This window comes from Bos indicus, chromosome 18 (genome assembly GCF_029378745.1).
Source record: "Bos indicus isolate NIAB-ARS_2022 breed Sahiwal x Tharparkar chromosome 18, NIAB-ARS_B.indTharparkar_mat_pri_1.0, whole genome shotgun sequence".
Taxonomy (NCBI): domain Eukaryota; kingdom Metazoa; phylum Chordata; class Mammalia; order Artiodactyla; family Bovidae; genus Bos; species Bos indicus.
In genome coordinates this window covers 58,361,266-58,375,356 of record NC_091777.1, presented here as the reverse complement: position 1 = coordinate 58,375,356, position 14,091 = coordinate 58,361,266, and the positions used below count along the sequence as shown (strand labels likewise).

General features: G+C 42.3%; 1 protein-coding gene and 1 non-coding gene across 2 annotated transcripts; one reads left to right on the top strand and one right to left on the bottom strand.

Annotated features, from left to right (window-relative positions):
• Nucleotides 1–1,589: 1,589 nt before the first annotated feature.
• ZNF613 (zinc finger protein 613) lies at nucleotides 1,590–12,529 on the bottom strand. Its single transcript, XM_070771553.1, has 5 exons — nucleotides 12,304–12,529; nucleotides 10,401–10,601; nucleotides 8,429–8,555; nucleotides 8,054–8,146; nucleotides 1,590–3,333 (listed from the first exon to the last, which is right to left on the bottom strand). Exons 2-5 carry the CDS (start codon nucleotides 10,413–10,415, stop codon nucleotides 1,643–1,645), a joined length of 1,926 nt encoding a protein of 641 aa, XP_070627654.1. The 5' UTR covers nucleotides 10,416–10,601; nucleotides 12,304–12,529; the 3' UTR covers nucleotides 1,590–1,642.
• Nucleotides 7,579–7,651, top strand: TRNAW-CCA (transfer RNA tryptophan (anticodon CCA)). Its single transcript has one exon. It is a non-coding gene; the product is annotated as a tRNA-Trp (tRNA).
• Nucleotides 12,530–14,091: the final 1,562 nt, after the last annotated feature.

Genomic DNA, 14,091 nt, shown 5'->3' with positions numbered 1-14,091 from the left:
AAGTTAAGCACATCCAAACATGCTGGGTTACATTGTCAGATTAAACGTATTTCATTTCCTTTGAAGGACTTTGGTAGGCTGAAACAACAAACTGAGTAAAGTTAGAACTGAAGAAATGCAAGAGCTAACCATATAATGATCCTGGGTGGGAAAAGAAGACTCATGTCCCTTCAAAGAGGGGAGTGTTAGTGTTAGCTGCTCAGTCATGTCTGACTCTTTGTGACCCCATGGTCTGTCCATAGGATTCTCCAGGCAAAAATACTGGAGTGGGTTGCTATTTCCTTCTCCAAGGGATCTCCCCAACCCAGGGATCGAACCCAGGTCTCCTGCATTGCAGGCAGATTCTTCACCATCTGAGCTACCAGGGAAGCCCACAGAGGGGAATGTATCACATTATAACTTTCAGAGATGAAGTGCAACAGAGACACCTTCCTTTCAATTAAGGAGTCACTGAGGTCAACATTCAGAAAACTAAGATCATGGCACCTGGTCCCATCACTTCACAGGAAATAGATGGGTAAACAGTGGAAACAGTGTCAGACTTTATTTTGGGGGGCTCCAAAATCACTGCAGATGGTGACTGCAGCCATGAAATTAAAAGACGCTTACTCCTTGGAAGCAAAGTTATGACCAACCTAGATAGCATATTCAAAAGCAGAGACATTACTTTGTCAACAAAGGTCCATCTAGTCAAGGCCATGGTTTTTCCAGTGGTCATGTATGGATGTGAGAATTGGACTGTGAACAAAGCTGAGCGCCGAAGAATTGATGCTTTTGAACTGTGGTGTTGGAGAAGACTCTTGAGAGTCCCTTGGACTGCAAGGAGATCCAACCAGTCCATTCTAAAGGAGATCAGTCCTGGGTGTTCATTGGAAGGAATGATGCTAAAGCTGAAACTCCAATACTTTGGCCACCTCATGCTAAGAGTTGACTCACTGGAAAAGACTCTGGGAGGGATTGGGGACAGGAGGAGAAGGGGATGACAGAGGATGAGATGGCTGGATGGCATCACCGACTCGATGGACATGAGTTTGAGTAAACTCCGGGAGTTGGTGATGGACAGGGAGGTCTGGCGTGCTGTGATTCATGGGGTCGCAAAGAATCAGACACGACTGAGCAACTGAACTGAACTGAACTGACACCAAAATTAGGAATTTGATTCCAGGTGTACTGTCCTACAATTTGATATATCAAGTTAAAATTGTGACAGCCATCTCTAAAAGATTCATTTTCATAGGGTTTGTTATTTGCTTCATGCACTTTCTGATATTTTGCTGAAGACGTGCCATAGTTGGTGTGTTCAGAGTTTCATTTCTACATGATTTCCTCTGCCAACTGATGACTAGGAACATACCACTGACCCATTTACTGCCTTCAGAGGTCCAACGGTTTCTCTCCAGTGTGAACTCTGACACCTACTGAAATCTTATTTCTGGGGAAGGACTTCTCCAGAGTCATTACATTTATGCCAACTATGACCTCACTGACATATGTGACCTATGAAAGCCCTGTTAGGGTCTATCTTCCCATGAGAGGCTTTCCCAGTCTCCGTGTTTATACTATTTGTCTCAGTATACACTCGCCAGCCATACAAAGAGCCAGAAGGTTTTATTCAAGGGTTTTCCAGCTTGATTGAATGAGTTTATTCCTGTGTGTCTTTTGTGACAAAAATATGACATAATTGACCACTGAGGGTGCTACCACATTCACTAGGTTTCTCTTCTGTGCGAATTCTATTACCTGCTGAGGGTGCATATCTGCCGCCTAGCTGTCCCACAAGGGGTATGTTCTCATCTTCTAGGGGCTTATTACTGTGGGATGGAGTCTGAACTGCCACAGAAGGCATCTGCACAGTCACCACACTAACAGGGTTTTTCCTCTGTACCATATCACTTGGATGTGATGGGCTGAGATGCTTTGAGAAAGCATCTTCCAACTTGACTGAGTCGCCACGTTTCTCTCTTGCATGTAGCATCCCCTTGTGATACACAAGGCATGACAAGTGGGAGAAAGCTTTCCCGCAGTCATTGCAGCCATAGGGTCTCTCTCCTGTGTGAATTCTCCGGTGTCTGTTGAGACACGACTTATCCCTGAATGCTTTCCCACAGTCATTACACGTGTAGGGTTTCTCTCCTGTGTGAATTCTCTGGTGGTTAATGAGACCCGACTTGTGTGAACAGGATTTTCCACATTCAGTACACACAAAGGGAGTCTTTCCAGTGTGAAATCTCTGATGCGAGATGAGGCAGGTTTTCTGGCTGAAGCCTTTCCCACATTCAGTGCATACATAGGGTTTCTCTCCAGTGTGAGTTCGCTGATGTATCAGGAGATTGCCTTTCTGGATGAAGCCTTTCCCACATTCAGTGCATACATAGGGTTTCTCTCCAGTGTGAGTTCGCTGATGTACAATGAGATTGCCCTTCTGAATGAAGCCCTTTCCACAATCGCTACATATATATGATTTCTCCCCTGTATGAGTTTTCTGGTGTGCGTTGAGCTGCGATTTCCAGCGGAAGGCTTTGTCACATTCCGTGCATTCATAAGGTTTTTCTCCCGTGTGAGTTCTCTGGTGTTCCATGAGCCTGGACTTCCTGGAGAATGCTTTGTCACACAGGCTGCACCCATGAGGTTTCTCTCCTGTATGAACCCTCTGATGATTAATGAGCCGAGACTTCTTGACAAAGCCTTTTCCACAATCGTCGCATATGTAGGGCTTCTCACCTGTATGAGTTTTTTGATGGATAAGCAGCCGTGACTTCTTAGGGAAGACTTTGTCACACTCATTGCATGCATACTGTTTCTCTCCTATGTGGGTTTTCTGGTGTTCATTGAGTCTAGACTTTCTAGAGAAAGCTTTCCCACATACACTGCATCTGTGGGGTTTTTCTCCTGTGTGAACTCTCTGATGATCGATGAGGCGGGACTTCTTGATGAAGGCTTTCCCACATTCAGTGCAAACATGAGGTTTATTTATCTGTTGAGTTCCTAGACATGTAATGATCTGTGAATTTGTGTTCATGGGAATTCCACACTCAGGAAGCTTACTTTCACTGTGAAATTCCTCATGCTTTGCATGGAGGAAGAATTTCCCATTTACATTAGCCTTAACGGGGTTCTTTACTTCATAGTTTCTGTTCTGGCTGATTGAACTTAAGTTTGACTTCAGTGTTTTCCCATGTAAGTAAAGTATATCATGATTTTGCCATAAAGGACAATGATTTTTGCTCTGATAAACATTTCCAAGTGCATTATGTTCATGACATCGTTCCATTCTTTTTGGACAGCTTTGATTTTGCAAGTTCTCCTGTAGAAGACAGTCATCTTTCCTCATTTCTAGGAAAGAAGAGAAGAATGAACCTTCCCATGAACTTGGTACAGAGTGAAACTGTTTAACAAATGCCTTTGGGTAGGTGGGCTCTTTACAGACAATACTATGACCTCCGTTTAAAGAAACTCCAAGTAGAAAAGAGAACCCTCCTACACTGTTGGTGGGAATGTAAATTAAACTGGTGTAGCCACTCTGGAAAACAGTATGAAGGTTTTAAAAAACTAGAAATAGAGCTGCCATACAATCCAGCAATCCCACTCTTGAGCATATATCTGAAAAAACTATAATTTTAAAAGATACATGCACCCCTATGTTCATAGCAGAATTCACAATAGCCAAAACATGGAACAACCTAAATGTCCATCAGCATTCAAATGGATAAAGATGTGGTACATAATGTAATACTACCCAGACATAAAAAAAGAATGAAATAATGCTATTTGTAGCAACATGGATGGACCTAGAAATTACCAAACTAAGTGAAGTAAGTCAGAAAGAGAAAGATATTATATCACTTATATGTGGAATCTAAAATATGACACAAATGAATTTGTCTATGAAACAGAAAGACTTACAGACATAGAGAACAGACTTGTAGTTACCAAAAGGGAAGCAGGGGATGGATTGGGAGTTTGGGATGAGCAGATGTAATCTATTATAAACAGGATGGATAAACAACAATGTCCTCCTGTATAGCACAGGGAATTATATTCAATATACTGTGAGAAATTATAATGGAAAAGAATATGAAAAAGAATGAAACACTTTACTGTATAGCAGAAATTAACACAAAACTGAAAATCAACTATACCTTAACTCAAAAAAAAAAAAAAAGGAATAAACTTCAAGTAAATATGTTTGTTATTACCTGGACAAGAGTACAACACAATAATATAAATAAAGGGTAAAATAAAGGGTAAAATAGGGCACAGATGAGGTTAGAGCATTCAAAATGAGCAAATACAGATTTGGCTGTTTCGTAATTGTGAACTTACAAAGTATGCTGATAGTAAAATAAAATCAAGTTATTATGAGGCTCAGACAGTAAAGAGTCTGCCTGCAACACAAGAGACCCAGGTTCAATCCCTGGGTCAAGAAGATCTCCTGGACCAAGAAGTGGCAACCCACTCCAGTATTCTTGCCTGGAGAATTCCATGGATGGAGGAGCCTGGAGGGCTGCAGTCCCTGGGGTCACAAAGAGTCAGACATAACTGAGTGACTAACACTTTCACTTTCATTATCAACAAAGACAGAGGGCTATTTGTTTCCAAATGATGTGGCACACTTTCATACATCCATAAATCTTTATTAAATTATGGCTATGTATCAAGCATTATGCCAGTGATGAGGAAATAGAAACAAAGTCCTTATTGTCACTAAGCATAAATTCCAGTTAGGGTAAAACTGAACATTAAAGCAACAATTAAGAAGGCAGGAGCAAATTGTGAAAAGTGGTTTGAGGAAGCAATAGAGAACCAGGTGGAAAAAATTAGGATATAATCTAGAGAAAGAAAAAACAAGGTTCATTCATGGTGGCTATGATAAATGTAAAGAATCAAGTGTTATTCCCAATTACCTGACCTAGGCCACTGGATAGATGAGTAGTGGTTTTTAATGAGATGGGGACTATCACTGAGGTTTACAATGTTGCTAAATCAAGTGTGCATCTCAAAGCGTATCAACCTTCAGGTAGGTTCTGGATATTCAAAGCAGACATGAAAAATTCAACTGAACATACAGATCCTGATAAAGGTCCTCACTGAAGACAACACTGTGGGAATCATCTGTATATAAATACTATATAAGGATAGGGGATAGGATGAGATATTTGGGAAAAAGTGTAGACTGAAAGTAGATGAAGGCATGGGTTGAAATTTATAGTTTTTGTAACATTAAGATTTGGGGGTTTTTCAAAATATTTATTTATTTATTTGGCTGCACTGTGTCTTAGTTGCAGCATATAGTTTTTTTGTTTTGTTTTTTTTAAGTTGCAGCATGTGGGATCTAGTTCCCTGACCAGGGATCAAACCCAGGCCTCCTGCATTGGGAGCTCAGAGACCCAGCCACTGGACCAACAGGAAAGTCTTATGACTTTGAGTTTTAAAAAGCCCAGTGAGGAGCACTCAACATTGACTATACTGATACTAATAAGGGAAATAAGCAGTCCTGTACTCAGGAAACTACAAGGGTTTTAGGACCGCTAAACCAAGGTCAAAGACCAAGATATATATGTATCTTATATCACAATTTCATACTAGGGAACTGGCACCTTTTTCTTTTACCCTTTGTACATGTACACATGTTAATATCCAAATTGTTTCCATTTCATTGTAACAAACCCTAAGCCCACCTCTTGCCACTAACAGCATTTTCTTTCAACAGCCTACATATTCATCCTGGTTTCCATCATTTAAGGAATCCTAAAGGATCACACTACTGATCTCAGGACTCTTGACAGTTCACCTGCCATTTGTCTCAGAACTATTGGATGTACTTAACTACAGCTCACACTACTGCCACCCAATTAAAAAGTAAGACTACATATCCAAGGATAATATAAACCAAACTCATAACGCCACCACTATACCTCAATTATAGCTGACCCTTGAACAACACGGGGTTAGGGGTACAGACCCTCCTCGAAGTCAAGATCCAATTTAACTTTATAAAGATCAACTTTATAGACATCCCTCTGTAGTCAAGGATTCAAGCAACCTCAGATAGCATAGCACTCTATTACATATTTATGGAAAAAAATTCCACATATAAGTGGACCCATTCAAACCTGTGTTATTCAGGGTCAACTCTACTAACAAAGACCAGAACAGTTAGCCTGGAGATAAAAGTTATATGACCAACATTTACTTTATTTATCCATGTACACATTCCACTTGTTCCTGTACAATTACCTCCTAAAACCGGCCCTCAAGGGGCTTCAGGCTAATCTTTCAACAGTTCCCTCAAGACCTAGCATGTTTCCAACTTCATACCTTCATTCTTTGGTCTCCATCATCTTTACTTAAATCCCACCTATGCCTTTTATGTATCGGGCTATTGCCTTCTCATTCTATGTCATTTTGTAAGCTCTATTTCACCTATATTTTGGGTGGGGGATGCTGGGTAGGGCTGGTCACCAGAAAGACCAAACCCTGATCAGATGCTTGGATCTGATCCAATTTTCAGTCTCACCTCCACCTCTATTCTCCAGAGAGGGGAGAAGGGCTGGAGACAAAGTCAGTGATCAATCATGCCTAGGGGGATGAAGTCTCCATAAAAATAACCAAATTACAGGATTTAGAGGGCTTCTGGGTGGCTGAACACATGGTGGTGATGGGAGAGCATTATGCCTAGACACGTTGTGGAAGTCCCTCAGCCCCTTCCCCACACCCTGCCCTGGGCACCTCTTTCATCTGGCTGTTCCTGACTTAGATCCTTTCATAACAAACTGGTGATCTAGTAAGTGCAATGGTTCTCTGAGTTTTGTGAGCTGCTCCAACAAATGAATTGAACCTGAGGGGGGAGTCTTTGGAAGCCCCAGTCTAGAGCAAGTGAGTCAGAAGCAAAGGGTACAACCTGGACTTGTGTTTGGAAGTGGAGTTGAGGGGGGGTGTCTGGTGTGATGGAGCCCTTAACCTGTGGGATCTGATGCTTTCTCCAGGAAGACAGTGTCAGAACTGAGTTAAATTGTACGACATTCTGCTGGTGCCAGGCTTCCCAGGGGGTGCTAGTGGTAAAGAATCCACCTACAAATGCAGGAGATGCAAGAAATGCAGGTTAGATCGCTGGGTCGGGAAGATCCCTTGGAGAGGGAAACAGTAACCCTCTCCAGTATTCTTGCCTGGGAAATCCCATGGACAGAGGAGCCTGCTGGGCTATACAGTACATGGGGTTGCAAAGAGTCAGACACGACTGAGCACACAAACATACAGCTGGTGTCGCAGAGAACTGCTTATTATGGGGAAAAACTCAACACATATCTGATGTCAGAAGTGCTGTGAGTGTAGCAGCGGTGAGAGAACAGAGGAGAAACACAGGAAGACCGAGGCTTTCCCAACACACATCTATGAAGAAAAAAAATCGAAGGTTCCAGAGACTGCCTTAAGGGTTTATCTTTCCTCCCTCCACAATTTATATGTTGAAACCCTATCTGCCAATCAAAGATGATGTCAATGTTAGGACTGGAAATAAATATTATCCAAAGGGGCAAGAAGGTGCAGTTGCCAGAAGATAGTGCTAAAAATCTTGGGGCTTCCTTGGTGGTCCAGTGGTTAAGACTCCAGGCTTCCAGTGCAGGGGCCCCAGGTTTGATCCCTGGTCAGGGAACTAAAAAATTTCCCTAAAACAAGTTCTGACTAAAAAATTGTGTGGCCAAAATTTTTTAAAAAGAATTAAACATGTCTCTTCAGAGAGAGGCGTGGAAGGTATAATTTCATAGCAAGGAAAGCAGAAGAAACCGTCAGTGATACAGTGCTGGGGACAGGACAGGAAGATTTGAGAATTCTAAACAGAAACTTAAGAGAAAAAAAATCAAGATCAAGATGAAATAAACAGGGATGAAATCCAAGAACAGAGACATTCTTTGACACGCCTAAAAGATAAAGAGCTCTTCTATGAGAGCGTCGTGGAAGCTTGGCTTCCATGTTGTCAGACGCTCATGGCTGTGACATCTCTGAATGATGAGAACGTAAGTCCTGCGGCCAACCCAGTGCTGGTGCTCTCACTCACCTGGACAGATTCGACTGTGGACTTTGTCTTCCACGGGCCACAGTTCTCCTCGTTCCAATCTGGAGAGAGCAGCTGGCTTGCTGGCTTGATACCCTGTTCATGGGAAATGAGACAGATAGGCTCTTGACTTGGGTTGTGGTCTGCCAGCGTGGAGTTATATTTTAGGAAGTACACAGTGTGCAGCTTAGCCAAGAGAAGGCTCATCTCTCAGGGAAGGGCACGTCATACTCTCTAGTCTGGGACCAGAGAGGAAACTGAGACTCAGGTAGCACTTCAGGGCACCATGGACACGGAAGAGCTTTCAGAAGCCGAAGCCAAAATAAGAAAGGCCACTGACTGGGGACTCTCTGAGGGACCCGGAGGAGCCGTCCTCACCCACAGACACCAGGTTGCTATAGTTCTCCAGCATCACGTCCCGGTACAGGGCCTTCTGAGGAGGAGCCAGGAGCTGCCACTCCTCCCACGTGAAGTCCACGGCCACATCCTCCAGTGTCAGTGATCGCTGTAACAACACAGTCCTGCTAGAGTGTTTCTCTGGTTACCATAATAGAAGGCATGTGAAGGAAGTTGTTCTGCTCTCTTTCCTTTTACCATTTAGGCTACATCTATATACAGAGGTGTTTTGATTTTTTTTTTAAACTACATTGTCATAGAAGCAAAATCTAACCATGTTCAAACCTATTTCCCAAAATATTCTGTAACTGTTCAACCATCATTCAACAAATCAGAAGTTTCTATAATGTCTTCATTAAATCCTTTTGCTAAACTAGAAACATTTGCAATATAGAGTTGAACCATGTGCTACATATATAACTTTTTTTGAAGCAAGTATATATGTACCAGGCACTAAGTATATTCTAGTGACACCCGGATGAATAGAACATTCCTACATTCACCATGAATCTTTGTAACCATTATCAGAATCAACTGTGAAGAAACGCCACACACTATAATTACAAGATATATATGTTAGGAGGAATAAAGACATCTTTCTAAAACATGTCCAAACAGTGAGAGACTAGGAAAGCACATTATGCAAACTAAGAAAATAAATAGCATCCTTCAAAAAACACACAAATACTTACGTACCTATGTACATTATTTATATTTACATTACCAGTCAGGTTCACAGCATACCAGATACATTGCAGAGATAATAAAATGAATGGTAAGATCTGAAGAAAGTACTCAAAATGCAGCACAAACATATAATGATGGACTATATATATAAACCAGAACAATAGAGAGGACTGAGAGAGATCTCACATTCCCCAACTCAGTTTATGAAACTGTAAATACAGTCATAGAAGGGCACTATCCAAAGGCCTAAGAGCTGAGCGAGATCCATGCACAAACATCTGCACAGACACAGAGGCAGACAAACTCAGTGACTGGAAGTACGTACTCCTGCCTGTTTGTTAAGTGAAACCAGGGGATTAGGAAAGAAGCCTGTGAAGAGGACTCTTACTTTTTGCTAGATGTACTTCGTAATCACTGGAGGGTTTTTTTTATTATTATTTATTAGGCTGCACCCGGTCTTCAATGTGGCAGGATCATTTACTTGTGGCTGTGAACTCCTGGGCTTCCCTGCTGGCTCAGCGGTAAAGAATCCACCTGCCAATGCAGGGGATATGGGTTTAATCCTTGGTCTTCGAAGATACCCCATGCCTCAGAGCATCTAAGCACAACCACTGAACCTGTACCTAAGAGCCTGTGCTCCACAACAATAGAAGCCACTGCAACGAGAAGTTCTCGCACTGCAATTAGACAGCAGCCCTTGTTCGCCGCAACTACAGAAAAGCCTGCACATCAATGAAGACCCAGCACAGCCAAAAATAAAGAAAATTATAAAGAAAAAAAAAGAAATGTTAAATATAAGTTTACCCTTGACAGCAAGGGTAACCCATAGGATACTCCAATCACGCACGCTGTGCCAACATTAGTCCTTCAGTGTAGATCCCGTTTACAATATGTTCCTGATGCTACTTTCCCTGGATGCTGAACTTATTATTTTTTTTTCTGAACATTTAATTTAATTTTATTTTTAAACTTTACAATATTGTATTAGTTTTGCCAAATATCAAAATGAATCCGCCACAGGTATACATGTGTTCCCCATCCTGAACCCTCCTCCCTCCTCCCTCCCCATACCATCCCTCTGGGTCGTCCCAATGCACCAGCCCCAAGCATCCAGTATCGTGTGATGCTGAATTTAAATCTAAATTTATTTCTGCACAAATCCTATTTTTCCAATTTGTTATTTTCTTTTGAATTCAATTGCGTTTTACAGTCCCCCCAGAAACCAATTACAGAATGATGGGAGGAATAAGACAAGCCAAAAAGTTACCTGGTCCTTGATCATTTTCTTCTGATATATTGAGAACTGGACAAAGACTAGGATGTGTCCTGAGTCTCCTTTTGGACTTCCCTCAATTTCGGGTTAGAAATCTTAGTCCCAAGGCAGTGATGTCCCTGCAAGTGAGGACATCGAGGAAGGGAAACCTCCTCATGTCACTTGATGTATCTTGTATCTTGATGTATCAGGGACCTGTGGGGTAAAAAGTAAATTCTCTTTTGAGTGTCCATTTCCTCAGGGCTCAGATGTTTGTCGTTGATATTGTCACCGACCTAATTTCAAGGTCACTTGTCCCTTTATTTGGGGACACAGAGGCTACACATGCTGGAGCAATAAAATAGAAGACTGTAAATGTGAGGATAGTGTTTCTTCCTTCTGTGAGGTGGAAGTGGGGTGACTGTGAAGCGGGAGATGGGAAAAGAGAACCAGCACAACACGAAGCTCCCACAGCAGGGGAATTATCACAGGCCAGTTTCTGGAAAGAGAACATACAAACGTGACAACCTGGACAGCTTTGCCCTGGAAACCATGTGTGCTCATGGACCTGCTGAACTACTCCACAGTGCGAAAGAAACAAACACAGGAAAACCAAGGGGAAAAAATTAAAGTGTACACATCAAGATTATTATTTGTGGATATATCCACATTTAGTGGGCTTCCAGGTGGCTCAGTAGTAAAGAATTCACCTGCCAAGCAGGAGACACAGGAGACAAGGGTTCAATCCCTGGGTTGAGAAGATCCCCTGCAAAAAGAAATAGCAACCCACTCCAGTATTCCTGCCTGGAGAATCCCATGGACAGAGGAGCCTGGTGGGATACAGTCCATGGAGCAGCAAAAGAGTCAAACATGACTTGGCAACAAAACAACAATAACTCATTTAGTAAAAGTATAAAAACAAGTTCAAGAAATGTGATTACAATAAAAATCACTAAATTGTACACTTGAAGCAGATAAACTGTATGATGTTTGAATAAAAAAAGTTATTAGGAAAAAACTATGAGTAGAGCTCTAATTATTTGCTTACTAAAATATTTAGAGGGAAATGTATAAGTGTCTGCAACTTACAGTGAAATATACCCCCAAAAAAGTAAAAAGGTGGGTTGATGATGAATAGAAGAGTGATATATGGATACATATACAATAAAGGAAACACAAAAAAATCATGATGATAAAATCTAGATGACAGGCACACAGGAATTCAAATGTATAATTCTGAAATCCTTGATATATGTTTGAAATTTTTCATAATGAAATCATGGGGGATGGGGAAGCCTATAATAATGAGGCAGGGTGAGCAAAAACCAAATCTTTTCAAAATAATTGCTCTTCTATGCAATAGAAAATTAAAAGTCAGTAAAAAGATCCAAAGTAAAAAGACACCATTCACAATGGCAAAAAAGTTAAAAAATCAAGATGGAGATGAGGGACAGGGAATCACACTCTTGTGCAAATCCAGAATTCATAACCTGTTCTCAAAAGTGCTGACTATTTAAGCCTTTAAATTCTATCTAAATGAATGTACATATTGAGTGATGCCAGTCATTAATGGCATAGGTTTGTAGGAATTTTTAAAAAAGAATTTTCACAGAAAAAAAATTGTATGATACATTCATTATGAATATTTATGATAGGAAATTAAATAATGAGGCTAATTATACCAATATTTCAGCAGTTTACTGGAATTGTGAAAATCAAGCATAGAAAAATGAGGACTAAAAAGTAAACTTATGAAAACTTTAAAAAACGTGATCATTGGAGAACAGAATTGGGGTAACAGAGATGCTTTTGTACTCCTGTTAGAACAACTGTGCAAGGAAATATTTACAAGTGTGTGTGCACACACATAGTAAATGAGCAGAAAAGGCCAAATCCTCGTTTTTAGTAGAAACCTTACCACTTTAGATGTGCTTAGTCCTCGGTCTCCAACAACGCTTTCATTTCTACCGGTCCGAGAGGAAAAGATACAAAAAGCCAAAGGCGATTTTACAAACGAAGGCTTGGACTTGAGGAACTGAAGGAGAAAGTAACGTTTGAAACACCCACCCACCGAACAGCTTCCGCTTTCACAAACCTCTCAACGACTGACAACCTGGACACCACCCCCCCTCCCGCAAACATTGGATTCATCCCCAAACCTGCACTAGACACCCAGGTTCGCTGACCAGGCGTCCCCCGATCCTGTCATTAAACCGCCTACTAAATCCCGAATCCAAACCAGACACCACTCTTATTGACAAATATCACTCCCTGCCGCAGTCCTCAATGAAGCACGGCCAAGAGACACAAAACCCCGATTACGGATTTTCAATCCGTGATCTCGACTGGACTAAACACCAGAATCCTTCAGAACTGACTCCAACGTCACCCCAACCATAAAATAGCCCAGTCACCAACTCCCACTTGCTTCCTCTTCCTCCACGGACAGCATGGCTCCACCCAACTCGGACGCGAACGAAACCTCAGTCCTCTCATCCTATTCCACGCAGAAATTCACACACTACCCTGATTTTCTCCTGATCCCACCGAGACCTCCTCGAACCCGCACTTCCGAGAATTCTTTTTACTACTGCGCTCTAGCTGGACTACGGCGGCCGACTAGGGGCTGCGGCATTTGTACGAAGCAGGCACATCTGTTTGTTTGGTCGCTGTTGTTGTTGTTGTTGTTGTTTCGGCTTTTCCAGGGAGCTAATGTCTGCGCCCTGCTCGCCACGGAACCCGAGGCTGCCATCTTTTAGGAATTGCCGTACAGAAAGCCAGGCACAAGCACGGAAGTGACAAACGCCAAACCACCCTCATTCTCTGCTCCTCTTTGCTCCTTCGCGTCCGATTGTAGCCCGACAGGGGATTTTTTTTTTTCCAGGCAAGAATACTGGAGTGGGTTTATGCACTTCGTTCTCCCGGAGAATCTTCCCAACCCAAGAATGGAACTCGCGTCTCCTGTATTACAGGAGGATTCTTCACGCTGAGCCAGCAATGATTTGCACCTTAAACGCTCCCTCAGCAAACTACACTGATTTCCGCCCAGAAAAGGGGAGGAGAGCAGTCAGGAGCCAATGGGAAGAGGGAATCCAACGTCTGGGGAAATTTTTTGCCCCTGATACTGGGCTAAGCTTGAGCCAGTATCAAGGGCCGAGCTTTCTGAAAACAAGAGTCCAGAAATTTTGTAAGGAATAAATAAGATAACTCCGGGCAGAATAAAAAGTCGTACAAGAAAGGAAAAGTAATCATAGTATACTAGTGGTTGAACTACAGTAGTACACAGTATATAGTAGTATATAAGCTAAGCTAAGCTAAGCTAAGTCACTTCAGTCGTGTCCGACTCTGTGCGACCCCATAGACTGCAGCCCACCAGGCTCCCCCGTCCCTGGGATTCTCCAGGCAAGAATACTGGAGTGGGTTGCCATTTCCTTCTCCAGTGCATGAAAGTGAAGAGTGAAATTGAAGTCGCTCAGTCTTGTCTGACTCCTAGCGACCCCATGGACTGCAGCCTACCAGGCTCCTCCGTCCATGGGATTTTCCAGGCAAGAGTACTGGAGGGGGGTGCCATTGCCTTCTCCGATAGTCATATATAAATAAATACTACTTATAGTTCCCAGGTCCGGCTACTTATAGTTCCCAGGAGACACAGAAGACGCGGGTTCGATCCCTGGATCGGGTATATCCCCTGGAGGAGGGCATGGCA